The 21028-nt window shown below is 49.1% G+C and overlaps 1 protein-coding gene across 1 annotated transcript in view; it reads left to right on the top strand.

The window, feature by feature from the left end:
* Positions 1 to 21028, top strand: part of LOC137418561 (NBAS subunit of NRZ tethering complex) — a gene marked incomplete at its 5' end in the record, with an annotated part of 165726 nt that overhangs the window by 31289 nt on the left and 113409 nt on the right. Inside the window, 5 exon segments of the mRNA XM_078783373.1 lie at positions 2357 to 2510; positions 2658 to 2843; positions 4080 to 4250; positions 4698 to 4831; positions 4959 to 5021. Of these exon segments, the coding sequence (XP_078639499.1) occupies positions 2357 to 2510; positions 2658 to 2843; positions 4080 to 4250; positions 4698 to 4831; positions 4959 to 5021 (708 nt within the window).

Raw genomic sequence — 21028 nt, 5'->3', positions numbered from 1 at the left:
CAAGAGCAACTTGGCCTTGAAGAAGAAGAGGACGGTCACGCAAGCCACCATGGAGGACTTTGGTGGCGGAAAGAGGCACAAGTGCGACGTCGTGGCTCAGGAGCTGTGCCAGGCCATGCTGGCCGCTGGCATCCCATGGTCGAAATTGGAAAACCCTGCCCTCCGGTCGTTCCTGGAAAAGCACATCACTCTCCAGATCCCCGATGAAAGCTGGATTCGAAAGCACTACCTCGACAAGTGCTATGACGAGGCCTTGGCGGGGATCCGTGCCGACCTCGGACAGCAGCCCATCTGGCTGTCCGTCGACGAGACGACCGATTCGGCAGGTCGATATGTGGCCAACATCATCGCGGGACGCTTGTCCTAGGAGGGGTACTTTCGTCCCCACCTCGTCCAGTGCATGTTTCTGGAGAAGACCAACTCCGGGGAGATCGTGCGCGCAGTCAATGACACGCTGCGCTATCTTTGGCCTGATTTCAAGCCGGAGTGCCTCAAGGTCCTCGTCAGCGACGCCGCGGCCTATATGATCAAGGCCGGCCATGCCCTGAAGGAACTCTTCCCGGACTTGCTGCATGTGACTTGCGTTGCCCACGCGCTCCACCGTGTCTGCGAGACAGTCCGAGAAATGTTCAAGGACGTCAACGACCTGATTGCCACGACGAAGAAGGTGTTCGTCAAAGCCCCGTCGCGTGTTGTCCTTTGGAAGGAGCAGCAGCCCAATCTTTCTCTCCCCCCGGAGCCCATTCTGACTCGGTGGGTGACGTGGATCGACGCCGCGGTGTTTTACGCCGAGCACTTCGAGGCTGTCAAGGACATTGTGGACCAGCTGAACGATGACGACGCGATGGCAATCCGGAGTGCCAAGGACCGGTTCGGAAAGGCGGACATCAAGCTCAGTTTGGTCTTCTTAAATGCCCACGTGTCGTTCATCCCGAAGATCCTTAAACAGCTGGAGGAGGCCGGCATGGAGCTGGCCAAGGCCTTCCAGCTCCTTGATCAGGCCAAGGAGGAGCTCGAAAAGATCCGAGGCTGCCGTAAGGAGATCCTGCTCACCAAGTTCAAGGCGGTGCTGCAGCGCAATCCCGACATTGGTGTGCTGAGGACAGTGGCTTTGATCCTGGATGGAGATCAGCACGGATCTGAGGTTGGTGTGCCGGCTGGAGTCAAGCTTGCCGACATCCCCCTCTTGAGGTACTGCCCCATCGTCAGCGTCGACGTGGAAAGGTCCTTCTCCGTCTACAGAAACGTCCTCACCGACCGCCAACACCGCCTCACCAAGGAGAACATGACCAAGATAATGATTTCAAACACCTACTTTAACCGTTCCTAAAAGGGTCTTGTCAATTTCTTCTAGTCCTCTACTTATCAAACAATGCGGTTGCAATAAAGGTACCTGAACATCATTTTTTACCTGTTTACTAGCCCAGAGTGCTTAATGTTGTGCAGGAAAAAGCTTACCATTTTTTGTTCTTTTTTTGACTGATTTCTGAAAAACTTGGTAATAATAAAAAATGAATAAAACAGGGGAAAAAAATATTTCGGGATTTTTTCACGTAAAAAAAAAAAATTCCCACTTTTCAAAACATAAAAGGCCTATTTTCTTAACATAAAAATCCGTAGTCTAGCTTATAACACACCCAAACACCCAGTTTTCATCCTGCAATCTGTTGGAGGTCCAGGTGTATGCATGCAAAGTTTGGGGCCGCTAGGTTTCATGGTTTTGGAGTTATGGAGGAGACAGACGGACGGACACAGCCTTTTATCTATCTATAATTCCAGTAATCTCTGTCTGTACGTTTGTTTGTCTGTGACCGCTGTTTCTCGACAACCACGGGTCCGATATACTTTTAACTTGCCAGGTATATTGCTGGGGACCCGAGGATGTGCCTTTTCAAGGTTTCATATTAATCGGACAATTACTTACCGAGCTATGTCCAAAAAACGATTCAACCAATCAGAGAGCAGCGAACGATCGCGTGTGCCGAACGTGGCGGGCACACTCTGCCTCGGATGGCACATTTGAGAGCGTATTCATTTATTTCACGTTTGCAAACTATGTTGGCGTTAAACTATGTTTTACAACTAATAAAAACGAATTTGCGATTCATTCGCTTTCCTGCGCGTTTGTGCACGCGATGGCGATTTCTTTACCAAACTCCGGAAGCCGTTCGCTTTGGACCAAACCATTGCATGTAAATAGAGGGGGGGGATTGTCACCGTACTCGCAAGCCGTTCGCTTTGGACCAAACCATTTCATGTAAATAGAGGGGGGGGATATAATTTTAGATATAGATATAGTACGGGCAATGCCCTAGTTATTATAAATGTATGAAGCGTGGGTGATCTTTTTGTTTAGGGCGCTCCTTGAGGTCCGTTCTGGAGATCTTTGTGAATTTATTTTCGAGGAGGAACCAGAACTGAGACCTTTTTGTGGAGATAATCTGAGTGTGGAACAAGTGTCATCCTGGTACCGGCAACGTGCTTGCCACATTGAGGCACACTCCCACCAGGTGATTCATCATTTAGTGCCGCTGATTGTTTAAATCTCACATATTTGATGTATGGATAGCCATGTGTAGATTGCAGGATTGTGTGTTTGTGCCTGTTATTCTGTGGTTATAACATGAAAGGCTATTGGGTTATTGCAAACTTTGCAGGTGGACTGTGTATTGTCTCTGTTGCGCCTTGGAGTGGAGCGAGGAGTTCCAGGCCTGGATGATCTGCTGGAGGAGCTTGTCACACTAGAGACACTTGTGTATGAGGCGGGGGCTGAACCAACATTCACTCTGGAAAATCTCCAGCACATGGAGGACGTCGCTCGTTTGCGTCTGCTCATGTTAAATGTAGGTCCAAGCTGCTCACAAAATTTCACCTTTACTTATCCTGGATTTTAAAACCTTTCCCTAACTTATTGGAGCCGGACAAATCGATTACCTTTCTCAGTTATTGTGCAAACTAATTGTCATTATCATTATTACTGGCAGAAGTAAAATATACCACAATACCGTCAGACCCCGCTATTCACAGGGGATAGGTTCCTGGGAAATGCCGCGAATTGTGAAACAGCAAATGGGGACGAGGGGGGGGGGGGGCATTGTTTCAATGGAAAAAGGGGGGGGGATTGGTTCCCGAATCGTGAAACTCCACGAATAGCGAGGAACAAACTGCGAATGGCGAGGCAAAATCTCGAAAATGTCCACGATAATCCACGAGGGTCGATGAAAGTCCTGGAAATGGTGAGACATAATACACGAATGTCGATGAAAATCCCGCGAATGTCGATGAAAATCCCACGAATGTCGATGAAAATCCCACGAATGTCGATGAAAATCCCACAAATGCATGCCGTGCCATTGTTTCAATGGGGGAAAAGGGAGACAGCTAATTTGCACTCATAGATACTGTGGAGTGTTTTCATTCTGTACACGATGACGTGTTATGCAGCTGGTGGGATATCCCGCGAAACATTGTTTACCTGTGAACAGCGGCAGGATATCACGTGAAGCTATTCAGTGTGAATGGCGGAATATCCCACGAAACATTGTTTATCTGTGAACGGTGTGATATCATGTGAAGCTATTCACAGTGTTAATGACGGAATATCACGCAAAGCTGTTCACAGTGTGAATGATGGGATATCCTGCAAAAGCCATGAAAACGCGAAACACACGGCAGCGAAAGCAGGAGCAAGTCATGCTCGCTGCTTGTAGAAGATGTTTTTTTGCGTATGTCCAGCTGCTTTGTGCATGGCTAGTGAAAGATGGGTTTTATAAATGTGTCAAGCTCGCGGCTCGTGAAAATTTTGTGCCCTCAAAAAACCGCACACTTTTCCGTGAATAGAGAAACAGGTCTCATTTTATCAACCGCGAATACGCGGAACCCACGATTAGCGGAACCGCGAATAGAGGGGTCCGACGGTATAATATACCAGATAGATACTGTGTTTTCATTTTTCCCAAAAAATGTTTTGACTTTGTAGACCATTTTGGCATGGGGTTTTCATGGGAATCAATGCATTGATGTAAACCGTGTTAATGCAAGTTTCTGTTGGTAATTGTTGTGGTGACTATGTTTTCCAGGTCTGTGTTGGCGACTTTGTACGAGATGTCTTTCGCTGGTTGGTGCCCTTCCTGCAGCGTGTTGAGGCTCGTGATGGATCTTCCAATTCTCTGTTGCAGCAGTACCTCTTGGGACTTGCTTCCAATGATCTTACCTGCCCTAGACTCATCTTCCAAAACTCCACACCTGTCGTGAGTCTCAATTCCTTGTTCCTCTTTGGCTTGACACTTGTTTTTTTTATTACTTAGCATGCACCAAGTAATGATATCAGACGGAACACCTGGCTTAATGTCCATCCGATGGATGGCACACATTGACGAATTGCACTGCATGCAAAACACCAGGATGTGTATATCTTGGTCGAGATTCGAATCCAGGCTAGACAACTAAAAGACGAGTAGCCAATAACGGTGCAGCTATTTTATCAATTTAGACGTCTCTATAATAATGACCTTTCATGGAAATAGTTTCATTAACAAGGGCTTGCTCTCTGGTCGATAACAAGTAATTGTAGAAGCTTTTCGAAAATCCTTTGAGGGAATTTTGAGACACTTTAATGTGTCTGTTTTTATTACAGAGTATGTAAATGATATTGTCACCACATGAACCTGCTTTGTGTTTGCCTTTGCCATTGTCAGCGTGGCCAGCGTGTGATTACCCAAGATGCTTTGCTTATGGAGCTGGCGTTGGAGTGTGTCTACGCTTGTACACGTACTGACCAATTATCTTTGTGTTACGACATCCTGGAGTGCCTGCCACAGCGCAAACCAAGGTACAAGTGAACTACCCCCAGGGTAGCACAGAAAACCTTGTGGTGAAGGGTGAAATGGTACAATTACACGCACGTGATATCCGTCTGTCCAACACCAGTGTGAACACAGTGGGTGCATGTCACGCAGGAAAGATAGCAAGATGCTGAAAACTCTGCACGATCGAGTAGATCTTCTGGAGCGACACCTGAGGTAATTTCAATAACACTTGATGGTGACTTTCGCATCTCAATCAATGAGTATTCCTGCTGTGAGTGAAATGAAGGATTTTTTTTTTTTTTTTTTTTTTTTTTTTGTATACAGAATCGAGGCTTGTAAAAGAGTTAACATTTATTACACAAACAAATCAGACAAACAAAGTATATAAAAAGGGGAGCGGTAGACAAGATGGGGAAAGAGGGGGAAGCACGTAAACACAACATTTGAGAGCAGGGACATCGGGAATGGGTGGGAAGGAGAGGGCTTGGGGGGAGGCGGCGTGGGAAGGGGGGTGGGGTGGATGGGAGAAGTATATACACAAGGACACCAAGGACTTCCAGGAAAGAAGTTGGTATTTCAAAAAAGTGGATTTGGGGTGAAATTAGCGGGGGTAGAAAAGATCAAGGTTTTGGATGGGGGAAGATAAGAGATGGTGGTGAACAGCTGTTTTAAAGACCTGGAGGGAGGAGTGGGATTGAAGAGAGTGAGGGAGTTTGTTCCAGAGGCAGGAAAAAAGAGGAATGAAGGAGTGAAGGTGAGCAGATAGTCTTGATTTTGGCAGTTTAACCACAAGAGGGTTGCAGGCAGATCTTGGGCGACCTGTAGGAATATTTGGGGGACAGCCCAGAGAGAGCTGGAGGAGCAAGGCCGGAGAGGAGTCGGTAGAAGACAGAAAGACGACCAACCTGCCTGCGGTGAGTAAGTGAAAGGCCCTCGGAGGTAGCTTCATCGCGGGAGATTCCAATGATTCTGAACGCCTCGGTTTCAACAACATGAAGACGAGCTAGGTGTGAGGCAGGAGCCACCAGCCCAGAGAGAGGAACAGTATTCCATTGAGCTGTGGATGAAAGCCTTATATGTGGTGAGGACCTCAGGTGTGCAAAGGAAGGACTTCACACGACGGAGGATGCCCAGTCGGCGACTGGCGTTGGAGGCCAGATTTGAAATGTGGTTTTCCCAGGAAAGATCATGGCAGATAGTGAGACCCAAAAGCTTGAGTGACAGAACTTCTTGGAGAGGATTATTCAGAAAGTGGATGGGAGGGTTGTCCAGTCGGTCTTTTCGGAGAGACATTGTAAGAGTGTGAGATTTGTCAGGATTGAAAGACATGTTCCACTTGTTTGCCCAGTGTGTGATTTTGTCCAGGTCTGCAGAGAGTGAGGAGGCTGCAGACTGCCGACCTGAGAGATGAGGAATGGAGCGGCAGAGAGTGGAGTCATCAGCAAAGAGATAGAGAGGATTTTCAAGAGAGTCGGAGAGATCATTGATGAAGACCAGAAAAAGCACAGGGCCCAGAACACTGCCTTGGGGAACTCCAGCCTGAACAGGAAGAGGGGATGAGAGAAACCCATTCAGGGCCAAACGTTGACTACGACTAGAGAGGAAGTCCGCCAGCCATGCGTGGAGATTTCCATGGATACCAAAGGAGGAGAGTCTGGTGAGCAGAGCGGGGTGCCAGACCGTATCGAAGGCATGTGATATGTCAAAGGAGACAGCTCTAATTTCCTTTGTTTGGCATTGAGGATCTCCATCCATCGTTGATACGGCAGAAGCAGCATGTCCAGAGTAGAGTGACCTGGTCTGAAACTAAATTGATGATCAGAGATCAAGCCATTGGAGAAGAGGAAAGATTTCATATCCGAAGCAATGATGGATTCCATGACTTTGCTGATAATTGGGAGAAGGCTGATTGGTCTGTAGTTGCTGGGATCTGTTTTTGCACCTTTTTGTGTAAAGCTGTGATATTGGCTGATTTCCAAGCAGATGACAGATGACCTTGAGCAAAAGAGAGGGTGAAGAGAACAGAGAGGGAGTGAAAGAGCGGAAGAACAGGATTTTAGGACCCGTGGGCTGCCGCCGTCAGGTCCAGTTGCAGAATCAGAGTCTCGAGGGTTGACAAACTTTTCCACCTTGTCAAAAGGAAAGGACACAGAGTCCAGGAGCAGCTGGGTACGACTGGGTACGGTGGGTACAGAGAGGGATGGATTTGGGACACAAGATTTAGAGGCAAACACAGAGTTGAGGCATTCAGCTTTTTCACGTGCGGAGTCAGCTGTGTAGCCGTTTGAGGTGAGGGAGGGGATGGAGGGGGAACAAACACCAGAAACAGATTTGACCAGACGCCACCAGGATTTGGAAGAGGGAGACAGATAAGAGAGTTTGGTCTTGAGAACAGAGAGATATTGTTTCCTGGCTCTCCTGAGGGTGGAGACACACTTGTTTCGGGCTTTGTGAAAGGAAATGAGATTTCCTTCCGTTGGATTTGCTTTCCAGGAGACGAAGGCAAGTTGTTTCTGGGCAATAGCCACACCACAAGATTCCGTGTACCTTCGACGGGAGGAAGGGTATGACAACTGAAGACGAGATGGGATAAATCTGTGCATGAGAGAGAGCAATTTACTTTGGAAAAATTCCCAGGATGAGTTGATGTCAGAGGCGGTAGAGATGGGAGACCAGTCCAGATGATTGACGGCTGCTTGAAGACCATGCCAGTTGGCCTGAGTGAAATGCCAGACTCGTCCCCGCTGAGGAGGCTCCCTGAGAATGGTCAAGAGATGTCGACTTTAACAAGCACATGATCAGATGAGCCAATTCGAGCAGAAGAAGAGCAGCAGACATTTTCAGGGAAGTTAGTCATAACCAAGTCCAGAAGAGAAGATGCTCCGTTGATTGAGATCCGGGTCGGGAAATTGACAGATTGTGTCAGTCCCAGTGAGTCGCAGAAGTCCTTTGCTGAGGAGCCATGGCTGGTGAGAGAGGTACCCACACCCAGCCAACTGGCATGGTGACAATTGAAATCACCACATATGAGGAAGAGAGAGTTTGGATGAGTAGATAGAAGTTGGTCTATATTATCAGACAGCGAGATGTAGATGGAGTCATCACTGTTTGGTGGACGGTACAACACACATATGAACAAGAGGTGGGAGCGAAGGGGAAGCCCTAGCCAGAGGTATTCCTGGGGGTGAGGTGGAGAAAGGGCAGTGCAGGGCGAGTGAGAAAGAGAGTTTTTGATAAAGATAGCAACCCCACCTCCAGGACGAGGCTGAGGTCTATCATACCGGAGGAGGGAGTAACCCGGGAGAGATACTAAGGAATCAGAGACATCATGAAGGAGGAAAGTTTCTATTAAGCAGATCACGTCTGGTTTGTCAGAAGCAACCTGTATGGAGAGATCAGTTAAGTTTGAACGAAGGCCCCGGATGTTTGAGGTCCATACCGTTAATGAAGAGGAAGGGGGAGCATCGGATACAGAACAGGGGGGGGGGGGGGTAGGGTAAGATGTGGAAGAGGAGGAAGAGGTAGAGAGAGCTGTTGAAGGTGTGTCAGAGATTTCAGAATAGCTCGGAGAAAGGGAAGGATGGGGCGGACAAAAGGTTTGATGGTGATTGGGTGAGGCACAGTGAGGTGTTATTTGTGGAGGAGGAAGAGCGAGGCAGAAGGTTGGGGGAGATGGAGGTGAGAGTTGGAAGGGGGAAGAAGCGGGGAGGATGCTTTGAGGAGGAGGGGTGGGAGGGGGGAAATGGAGAAGAAATGAGGGTGGGGAGATTTGAAGGGGAGGGGCGAGGGGGTAGTTCATGAGGGGAGGGGTTAGGGGGGAGTTTAGGAGGGAAGGGACAAAGGGAGGGATTTGAAAGGAATGGGAGATGGGGGAGATTTGGAGAGGAGGGGGGAGTCTAGGAAGGGAGGGGTGAGGGGGAGTCTCGGAGGGGAAGGGTGTGGGGGGAGTTTAGGAGGGAAGGGGCAAGGGAGGAGATTTGAAAGGGATGGGTGATGGGGGGGATTAGGAGGGGAGGGGCAAGGGGGAAGATTTGAAAGGACGAAATGAAGATCGACTTCCGTTTTCCGGTCCGGTCGTGAGAGGACGCTGGCGTCGTTTGCTCGCCGCTTCTCTGACTGGACCATTGTCCGTGTCTTGCTTTCCTGGTGGTCGTGGCGGATTTATGGCCATTGAGTCTTCCTCTGCGCGGTCCCGGCTCTGCTCTGCTGCTCCGGGCTTCACCTGCTCGGCTCCATCGCTGTTTCCTCGGGCCCACTCCCGTTGGTTGTGTCGATTGTTTCGCCTCCTCACCCTTGGCCGCGTGCTCGCTTTGCCTTCGCTCCTGCTGGCATGGCTCTGCGGTACTCTGCCGCAAGGCTTCTCCTGCTTAAAACCCGCTCCACCCCATCATGCATCTCTGCAATCAGATCGAATGGACTCCTGCGTCGACCCAGGTACATTCACCGTGGCTCCGGTCGTAAGTTTGTTTATTTACAATCAGGTCACTCCATCCCCATCCTCTGGTCGGCTCAGCGCACTCCCACTCATCGTCCCAACACACCTGGTCACAACAACGCACAAAATCGCACCTCCTGTCTGCGAACCCTGGCCAAATCACCTGGATTCATACCCGCCGTACAAAACAACATCAAGCTCACCCTGTTCAATACCCGGTCCCTCAACAACAAATGCCTCATCCTGAACGACTACATCCTGGAAAATAAACTGGACTTTCTCTGTCTCACTGAGACCTGGCAACAACCACTGGACTACTACACGCTCAACCTCACCACACCCAATGGATATTCTTACATCAATAAACCACGCTCGGAGGGCCGAGGTGGTGGAATTGCCGTTATTCACCGACAAGACATCAAGACCAACCTCATCTCCATCTCATCTGCTCCATCATTTGAACACCTGGCTTTTAAACTCTCTGGTCACACACAGTCAGTCATGGCTGTTGTCTACCGCCCTCCCAAACCACACCCATCATTCCTGTCTGACTTCTCCTACTTTCTGACCCAGCTATGTTCCCTCTCCCCCTCAATCCTCCTCCTTGGTGATTTCAATATCCACATGGACTCCACTGACTCCACGCTAACCACTGACTTCACTGATTTACTCACCTGCTTTAACCTCACTCAACATGTCAACTTTCCTACCCATAACCGTGGTCACATTTTGGACCTTGTCTGCTCTACTGGACTAATTTTGCACCATCTCTCTGGCTCCGACCTCACTCTCTCTGACCACCTAGCCATCACTCTGACCATCAACATCCCCACCCCAGCACCAAGGCATTATCGCACTATCAACTTCCGTAAGCTAAACGCTTTTTCACCTGCCTCATTCTCATCGACCCTCTCTGAAAAAATGTCCACTTCTCCCTTCGTTGACCTCCACACCCCTTCTGACCTCACTGACTACTACAACCACACTCTCTCTTCCTGCCTTGACCAAATTGCGCCTATAAAAACCAAAACAGTTTCTTTCACCCATTCTGCTCCCTGGTTTACCCCTGAGCTCCGCCTAATGAAAACTCGTGCTCGCCAACTTGAAAGACTCCGCAATAAAACAGGTCTCACAGTTCACTCCCAGGCCTACAAGGACCACATACAACACTATAAAGATGCCCTCTCCCGCGCCAGCTCCGCCTACTACTCTCAAATTATCCACTCTGGCTCCGGAAACCCAAAAGCACTCTTCTCTACAATAAACAAACTCCTCAGCCCCCTGAACACCACCACCCAGTCATTCACAATAGACAACTGCATCTCCTTCCTTTCATTCTTCCAACGCAAAATTGAAAACATCTACAACAGCTTGACCACCGCCGCACCCGCTCCCCCTCAAACCACCTGCCCCCCCTTATCCTGCCATCCCCTGTCTCAATTCTCCCCAGTCTCCCCTACTGACCTCTCTGAACTCCTCATCGGAATGAAAACTGCCACCTGCACTCTTGACCCCATCCCCTCCAGCTTTGTCAAGGCCTCCCTTCCTGCTCTTTCTCCACTTATCATTGCAACAATAAACTCCTCCCTGTCTACAGGCATCGTCCCACCATCCCTCAAAATTGCTGCTGTTACCCCCATTCTGAAAAAACCTGGACTAAACCCTGACACCCTAAATAACTTCAGACCCATCTCCAACCTACCCTTTCTGTCAAAGGTTTTGGAACGCGCTGTAGCCACTCAACTCAAGCATCACCTCTCTGCCAATAACCTGTATGAAACATTCCAATCCGGATTCCGGTCCAACCACAGTACTGAAACTGCTCTCCTCAAAATCACCAACGACCTTCTCCTCTCCTCTGATGCTGGCAACCTCAACATTCTCATCCTCCTCGACCTCAGCGCTGCCTTTGACACCATCGATCACACCATCCTCCTCACCCGACTTGAAACCACCTTTAACATTACCGGCACTGCCCTCTCTTGGATTAAATCATACCTCTCTGACAGACGTCAGTTCATCTCCATCAATAACTGCAAATCCCCCACTGCTCCCCTCCCCCAAGGTGTCCCCCAAGGTTCAGTTCTTGGCCCCCTCCTCTTTATCCTTTACCTGTCCCCCCTCGGTCACTTAATCCGCCGTCATGGTCTCCAATTCCACTGCTTCGCCGATGACATCCAGCTTTTCATCTCCACCAAGTCCATCTCCACCGCCACCCACTCTATCCTGACAAACTGCATCACTGAAATAAAATCCTGGCTTCAAATCAACTTCCTCAAACTTAACTGTGATAAATCTGAAATAATCATCATTGGCCCAAAAACGCTCACCAAGTCCACCCATAACTTTGCCCTCAACATCGACGGTTTCCCAGTGTCCACCTCCCCTCACATCCGGAATCTTGGCATCATCTTTGACCAAACCCTCTCCTTCGACAAATACACTAAACAGATCACAAAGACAGCCTTCTTCCACCTGAAAAACATCGCCCGTCTCCGTCCATCCCTCTCCTCTGTGGCTGCAGAAACCCTCATCCACGCCTTCATCACTTCCCGTCTGGACTACTGCAATAGCCTCCTTTATGGTTCACCCTCAACAATCACCAATAAACTCCAATACATTCAGAACTCCGCTGCCCGTCTACTCACCCATTCCCGGACCCGTGACCACATCACCCCCGTCCTTTACAAGCTTCACTGGCTCCCCATCTCCCAGAGAATCCAGTACAAAATCCTCCTCTTGACCTACAAAGCCCTCCATAACCTGGCCCCATCCTACCTGGCTGACCTCCTCTCCAGACACACTCCCACCCGCAACCTCCGCTCTGCTGGTACCAACCTCCTGACCCCCCCCATCCGGACCAAATTTAGATCCTGGGGGGACAGGGCCTTCTCCATCGCTGCTCCCACCCTCTGGAACTCGCTACCTCACACCATCAGAGACTCCTCCTCACTCACCACATTCAAAACATCACTCAAGACCCACCTGTTCAACACTGCATTCAACATTTAACCCACAGCATCTAACCCCTGACTATCTCCTCTCCTTCTCCCTCCTTTGTGCTTTGAATATTTCCCTATTGATTCTTCTTTTTTTGCAATTGTCTTTATGTTTTGCTATGCGTTATGTTTTGCACTCTGTCAAAGCGTCTTTGGGCTTCCTGAAAAGCGCTATATAAAATAAATGCATTATTATTATTATTATTAAAGGGATGGGTGATGGGGAAGATTTGGAGGGGAGGGGTGATGGGGAAGATTTGGAGGGGAGGGGTGATGGGGAAGATTTGGAGGGGAGGGCTGAAATTGGATTTTGGAAAGTGTACGATTAATGGGAAACGAACATTTATTGCAAAATGAGTTTCTTGTGACCTTCGAGTCAAAAATACGTTTCAGGACGCTGGAGGGGGTGGAGTGCAGGAGAGTTTAGTGAATGTATGAAAGAGGCACTAAGAGATGGAATTTTTTTTTGGAATGAATAGATTTGGTGAGCAAGTCGAAAGCAACCTTTTAAAGAAGAAGAAGAAAAAGGTGTTAGAATACACGACAGAATACAGTACTACAGGGGAAAGTTTAAACATTTTCAAGTTTAACAGTGAAAACTATCTGGGGAAATGGGGGTGAAACACATGGTCGAAGAACGAATGAACGAATAAGAACAACGAATAAACAAATAAGAACAACGAATAAGAACAACGAATAAGAACAGAGAAGGAAATGTTTTTTTTTTTTGTTTTTTTTTTTCAGTTGAGATTTTAAACAAGGAAGTATGGGGTGAAAAGACTGGGAAAAACAGAGAACGAAAGTAGTTGGAGCACAATCGACGGACCGCTGAGAGAAAAACAAAGCCTCAAGGTAGGACACGGTACAAGGCCACAAAATATGCGGCACGAATTAACCGACAATATTTTATACAGGTATGAAAGATTAACACCGAGAATCTTCCTCAGGACACACTATAGGTACACACACCATAAAATAAATACAGTTTTGACGAAAATACAAATGGGAACAATTACTTAACTTCGATAGCGTGGAGAGCATGGACAGCTTCGAAAAAACGTAACCTCGCCGGCAAGACCGGAAGCGGAAGTCAGGAGATTTTCTCAGTTTGTGTGAGTCGAGTTCTGTTCTCTCTTCAGGAGGGTTATAATATTTGCATTGCCGGCTCTGTCAGTGGTGGTTGTTTGTTCTAGCACACCTTTTAACCTGGTCTTCTTAAACCTGAAGTGTTTCCACAAACCTTCGTGTTCACTTTTCTTTAACGTGGCATTTTGTTATATGGCAATTCATTTTCCTTTCTTGATACTTATTATAATTGTGTTTCTTGCACAACATAGGAACAAAAGCAGTTTATTTTTTGCTGAGTCAAATTTTACTTGCAATAATAATCCTTCAGTGGACTTGTTTATATTTTATTTTATTTACAGGAATGAGGCTCATGGAAGAGCAAGATAGATTTGTCAGTGGGCCAAACATGAAGGGAATGAGAGAACCTCAGAAGAGGAAAAGGAGAAGGGGGAAGAAACACTGAAACTAGCAAGTATGCTCTTTGCCTTTGTTGGGTTAGGAAAGGTTAATGGGGGTCATAAGGATCATGGGACAGAATTGGGGAGGACAAGAGATGATGGTGCACTGCTTACTTTTGAAGCCCTGGAGGGAAGAGAGAGACAGAACAACCTCTGGAAGGTGTTTCCATATTTGGGAGAAGAGAGGATTAAAAGAGTTGAGGTGTGCAGTCAGCCTGGATTTTGGAAGCTCAATGAGGAGTGGATTACTATAAGAATGTGTGCATCCTGGAGTAGATCATGGAGAGTCAGAGGACTGAGAGAGCAGATGAAGCAATATCAGAAAATAAATGGTATAAAACAGAGAGACCACTGACCTGCATGCAATGTGAGAGCAACAGAACCTGTGGTTTGGCCTCATCACAGGAGATTCCATTGATTTTGAGGGCTTTAGATTATATAGATCAGGAGCATTTGACAAAATTTAAGTCACCTTGAAAAAAAAAAAAAAAGAGGAGAAAGTTGAATTTTTCAGGAGAGCTCCAGAAAATCATATCCATGCCCCCCGTGAAAAGTGCCACATGTTCCACCCTGTGGCATTTTCAAAATTCAAGATGGTCACCATCACAATTCGCGATATATGGGAAAACACCAAAATCATCATAACTGCTCAACCACCGGCCTTAGAACAATGATTTTGTGATGTACATCCATGTTTTGGAGTATGCTGAATCCAAAGGACCCATAAAATATTCATTGTGAGCTCAGCTAATTTGCTTCAATCCAAAATAGCCACCTAGACACCCAATAATCAGCTTGAACACATAAATTTTCATAAACAACTCATAATATGCTTAAATCTAATATTACCACCACGGTGGAGTTCATGTGAGGGGTATTTATCCATACATATATTTTCATATGTGTATGTGTGTATGTGTATATACATATATATATATATATATATATATATATATACATATATATATATATATATATATATATATTGTTACGGACACGACTTAGATGTTATGATGGGCCGAGCGGAATGGCCGCCGTGTTCGCACAAGTTACCCGATTATACTCGAACGTTGGCCGAGTCGCGCTATGCTAAATCAATTACGGAAAGGACACAACGGCTGGATTAAAATGACACGACACCAGGGGTACGGTTCTCAAGACCTCCGGAGGAGGTTATAATATTGCGGAAGGTTAGATTACAGGGATGAGAGAGACAGCATAGGAAGATAGGCACTTAGACACACTTATCTTATTCCCGACAGACCACAGATAAACGGGACAAAACTGACTCACACGGGGATTGATGGCAAGGAGGGGCAGGTATTCGATGGCTCAAGGTGCACCTTGGCTCAGGGGCAAAATCGACCCGGTCCGGTCCAAAGATGCGGGGAGGTCGCTCAGCGCTCGGAGGTCGCGACTTGTCTTTCCAAGCTGGGGGCGCATCTGACCTCACGTCCGGTAAGTGGCTGCGCATATCCGGCGGGGAGTGACACGCCCTCGGCTCGTTAGCTCCGCCCCAGATGGAATCGGCCCGCCGCTTCTCACTGGCTGCGGGGGGTTACCGGGCTCCGCCCCTGACGAGGAGCTGACAGCCAGCCCCTTCGTGGTAACCCCGTAACCTGGAGCACATGGGCCATGGCGGCTAACCGAGCCGGAGTGAGGACGCCCACTCCCCGCACCGCGGCCGCGCTGCCCCCGCTTTGGTTGTAGTTGTTGTTGTTCCATGAGATGATGGGAGGATGCGGAGATGAGGTTGGGGGGAGGTATTGGGAGGTCCTAAACTCACTACTGGTGCCATACAATCACATTCTGGTGCAACGAAGAGTCAGAATTAATGGAAACGAGTCCTTAACTGACATAGACTAAGAATAACTAGCAAGATGTCCGAAAGTTGTCTACGTGAGATGCGGTGGACCTGGGCACGACATTTAATGGGGGAAAAAGGGGAAGGTCGGTTCTACAGAGTGTTGTTTACAGACAATGGGACTAGGGAATGGGGGATTGGGGATAGTTGGGGAGTATTGGGGAAATAGGGGAATATTTACAAGCGGATATGGAGGCCAAATCCCATATCCGCAACATTGCACCCTTCTCTACCCTCGGGGCGTCCCGACCCGATAAATTTTTACCTATTTTAGTGTGGCACTCAGATGTAGTTCCCTCTACTATTAACTCTACCCTGAGTGCGACAGTTTTACAGATATTCACAAATGAGTAAATATGTCCCCCCTGCGACGTTGCACCCTTCTCCTCACAGAAACACACCCACAGGGTAACCGAATCACGGAAAGAATTCGCAAACTAAACATACAGCCGGTAGGGAGCATTATTTACACAAGACTACGCTGATATTTACACTACGATCCAGGACCTGTTTTTGGAGGAACACATGCAGATGTTATGCATAGAGAGAGCACGCATGCCAGCATCGATACACCAACCCACGAGTGCTCTGTGGCCTTACGGCCTTTAATAATGTGCAGAGCACCCCTTCCAAGCACCAAAAGCACCACCCCATCACACAGTCAGCACCATCCGGTGCACCAATAAAATGTTTAGTAATCATGGTGTGGTGTCGCAGCCGGCCGATGTTCTGCCGCTGGTCTTGCCTTCATGTGGTGCACTTGGCCTTCTTGCTTCCTTAGAAAATAAAGAAAGGCGCCAACCGCGTCCATTTCCTTATTGTGGCCGTCAGGGTGCCAACTATTAGTGGTTCACCTGTATGGCATAGGTGCCACGTTGACCCAGAGGTCCATCCACGGGTGGTGCTTGGCCGCAAAAGAACTGCGGTCCATGGTGGGCGGCCACAAACATTGCGGTCCATATGGTGTATCGATCCAGGCAGCAAGCAGCGAAAGTGCAGGCCCACAACTGCGGAGCCAGCACCTCTCTCTCCTCTCTCTCTGCCCCAAAGCCAGATCCTCGGAGGTGGGAGACAAAAGAAAAGACAAGTGAGTAAGGTGGTAAGGGCGCAAAAGTGCACGCAATGTAAGGTAATGCACACTGGGGGCACATGGGAACCAGGTGAGACAGGTACGTTCCTACCGTACGCCCCCCCCCCCCCCCCACCAGGTAACCTACATGGCCCCTCCCTTACCCCTTACTGCATCCACAAAACACAACACTACCCATAAACATCTACTTTACAAATTAACAAACGTCCCTACTGTCTTCCCCGTTCCTCCCATAAACCAAATTCGTCTTCTCTCCCTCCTAACCAATCAAATTTGCTATTTCCAACTCTCATCAAAATTTGCCATCTCCAACTCGACATCAAAATTTGCCATCACCAATTCATCATCAGTCCCTCCTAAGGAGGGAGAGATGGAATCACCCCAATGTCTCATCCACGTCGTGATGCGTCTCACCAATCCAACAGCAATTCTGATTTCCTGCACACAGAACAAAGAAAACACAGGTGTGGAGTCATCATCACCACCACAGGTAAGTGGCTGCGTATGGTGCGACAGGTTCATCAATCCTAACTATTTCCTAAATGACTTTAACAACTTTACATTACCCGGGGTCTTTCTCCTGCCAAACCATTGGCCCTCTTACACTATGGGTTCTAAAAACCAATTCCCATTGACCAAACTGTGGTGCTTTTCAATTTGGGGTCTCACTCCCCCGATTCATCTCCCGGTGCCCTCGCACAATTTCTGGGCCGCGACGTGTACCTCTCCCAGCGGGTCTACCCACCTGCACACCCCCACCACTGCAGTTGCCTCCGAGCTTACCTGCTCCTTACCCTAACCTAACTACCTGGGGAAGGCTCTCTGGCGCTCTCCCCACTCGGTGCCCTCTCTGGCACTGGGCTACCCGGGTCCGTCCTCCGGATCCTCGGGCCCCATCCACAACTCTACCGGCTCCCAGAGCCCACCTGCGGCCTCACCTGGCCGACATCCTCACAGTGGTGGAGTGCCCAACCAACTACACACACTAACAGGCTACACGCCCAGCCATTTCCACAACACTAATGCACCCATCCGCAATACCATTCTGTCACCCGCACCACAGATGCCAATATCCAACCACAATTTACCTGTACCCTCTACCTAACACTTACACTACCCGCCCCGGGTATCCGTGATGGGGGTCCACTCTTCCCCCATTCACACCTTCGCACCATGCACACCACTCCGTACCACTTACTCCAACTCTCTCCACACACCTGTACTTGCACACCTGTGCTCTCATTCTTGGTGCCGCCTGCACCCTTCTCTCCCCAAGCGCATTCGCGCTGATCCACACACTCACTACTCACACACTGCTCCACACACCTGTCCAGTTGCACATCTGTGCAATCACACCTGTTCAATTCTCACACACACGGCATCATCTCAGCTAACTACTCCCTTCTGAAACTTGCGCTTCCCAGTCGTCCCTTTAAACTATTGCGCTCCCTCGTCATTATCATCCATACTAATCTACCTGCGTCCCCACTACAGGTATCAGTCACTAACTAAACTTAACGTCACCTAATGTCATCTTCGCTAGATCCCTACAATATAACCTAACCCACCCGGGCTAGTTTTCACTGCCATACACCCCATAAGCTATTGCTCCTTTGCCCCCCTATGGGAAGGGTGGCAGGGATGCCATCCCACCACATCGGGCATCTCCCACTACCAATTTGGCACATCAAATTTCAACAAATCAAAAATTTGCCAATCCTACTCATCATCTGCCAATCATTACTACCAATCCTTTGCCAATCATCAAATTTTGTTTTTCTCTAATTTTGGGTCCAAAACACTAACCTCATCACCCAGTCTACTCACTAATGCCTCTTGGTGCGCCAATTCCTGTCCAAAGCCCGGCTTCGTAAAGCCGAGCAATGAATGCGGGTTGTTTGGTGCCAGCGGCTGGATACGTCCCGCATTCGGGGCAGGGACGGGGGCTTACCCGGTCCGAGACCCCACGCACCATCTCGGCATGGAGCCATCCCATGGCTCGATCTCGACCTGCCAGAATGCCTCAACAAAAAGTGGTCGCCATGACGACCCTTCCTATCCAGCTGCCCGCTCCACCTAGTGGAGCCTGGACGTGGCCGTTCCACGCGAGGCCCGGCACGCACCGAGGGCCCGATTCGGCTAAAAGTCGACCTAACCGCTGCTCCGTTTAACGTCGATGCTTCACCTGCATGCTTACACCCCGCAGCCCGTTCCTTGCTCACACATCCAGCCGTTCCCATGCTCCTCGTACCTTTCCTTACACACCCAGCCAGGTACCCTCATTCCACTCACAGCCTTGGTCACACACCTGACCACCGAACACTTTGGCACACATTCGTTGGTCGCACACCTCACCAACACACCTCTTCGCGCCCCCTCCTCGGTCACCTCCTCTGTGACAATCACAGGTGTGCTCTCATTCGCACACCCAACCACGTGCCTCACTACCAATTCCAGCGTGCATTCCCACTCACGCTCTACCATTCCAGGTGTGCATCCTTCCATTCCAGGTGTCCATCCTCGCTCACCTGTCACAACCAACTCGTACTCCTTGTCACTCTCACTACTCTCACCACCACTCTTGACAACGCACTCACCCTTACTCTTGACAGCGCACTCTTTCCTCATGCACCTGTCCGTCACACACCTTTCTCGCGCACACTCTCCCGTCACACCCTCTGTAACACTTACCACACCGCGCTTCCATGTGCTCCCTCGCACACGCGCTACGACCGACTCACTCTCGCCAGCACCCTCACTCCTTGGCACGCACTTTTTTCTCACACACCCCAGAGTCGGACTTTCTCGCACACCTCCTTTTTCGCACACCAGACCTGTCGCACACTTCACCAACGGCCTCTCACGAACACCCGGGTCCATCTCGACCCCCAAGCTTCTTAAATCCCCTGGCGCATCATACGCACGACCATATTGGTCACCACTTACACCGGGTCCTCTTCCTCTTCGCTTCTCCTCCATCACCTGCGAATCCCTCATCCGGTTAATGAGCACATCATCACGATCCGAACACAGACTTCGGACCAATTCTTTTATCTCCTCTTTTATCTCTTTCTTATCCCCTCTCCGTCGCTTCTTAATTTCGCTCACCCCTTCTTCCACTTCTTCTAATTTCTGCTTCACCTCCTTTATTCCCCGGTACGTCTCCTCAAGCTCATCCTCTAACGCTACCTTGACCGTTTCCATGTGCGTCCTCACCTGCCGGTCCTTCGTCTCCATTACCTCTATCACCTCGTCCAACCTCGTTGTCAGTCCCTCACGTACCATCTGACATTCCCTCTTCGTCGCTATCAAGTCGTCTTTTAGTTCTTTCTGTGTCGCTTTTAAACCTCCTAATACCGCAGTGTTCCTTTGAACCTGCTCCGTTAGTCCTTTTTGTCCCTCCGTCAGCTGTTCCACCTCCTGCGTCAGGTCCTCTATGCCCCCTTGTAATTTTACAGTCCCCTTTCTCACCTCCTTCTCCATGTGCTCCTTACAGTGCCTCACCTCCTCGCGCACTCCTCCGACCTCCTCACTCACACCTCTTCTGATCTCTTCTCCCATCACTTGCATCTCCTGCCCAGATGCCACCCTCATCTGCTCCATTTCCTCCCTGTGAGCATCCAGTTTGGTTTCTACCCCCATTCTAACCCCCTCTATCTGCTGCCCCATTTGTTTAACTTCCCTTTCCGCTTGGTCCCTCATGTCCCTCAATTTGCCTTCCATCCTGTTTTCTAACCCCTCTAACCCCTTTTGCATCCCTTCCATTTGATTCTCTTGAGCGGCCATTCTGTTTTCTACCCCCATTAACCCCTCCTGTATTTCCCCTAATCTATCGTCTAATTTCCCAAATTTCTTGTCTAATCCCTTAAAATTATTGTCTAATCCCTCACCAGTACCCCTCGCTTCGTCCCTCATTACCCCCATTTGGTTTCCCATTACCCCCATTTGGCCCTCTAATCGCTCACTATCAGCCCTCATTCCCACAATTTGGTTTCCCAACCGCTCACCCAATCGCTCAATTTGGCTCCCCATACTCATCTGTACAGCTGCCTGTAGCTGCGCAATGAGGGCCTGCATGTCAATCGGCTGCATGTTAAAGCCCGTTGATACAGCGGGCTCGGCTACCTCGCGCTCTTGCGAGGCGCCATTTTGCGCACCCGTAACGTCGGGCGCAACGACGCTATTTTGTGCGTCTGCTACCCTCACTGCTTCGCTCTCCTCTTGTCCCTCAATTTGGTCCTGGATCGACCCTGCCTCACTCTCCTCTACCGGACCCCAGCCGACTTGGTCTGCCATAGCGCGACTT

The sequence above is a fragment of the Myxine glutinosa genome, chromosome 8 (genome assembly GCF_964187855.1).
Source record: "Myxine glutinosa chromosome 8, kmMyxGlut1.1, whole genome shotgun sequence".
NCBI classification, from domain to species: Eukaryota; Metazoa; Chordata; class Myxini; order Myxiniformes; family Myxinidae; genus Myxine; species Myxine glutinosa.
The sequence above is the reverse complement of the archived record's forward strand: the minus strand, read 5'-3'. Positions and strand labels throughout refer to the sequence as shown.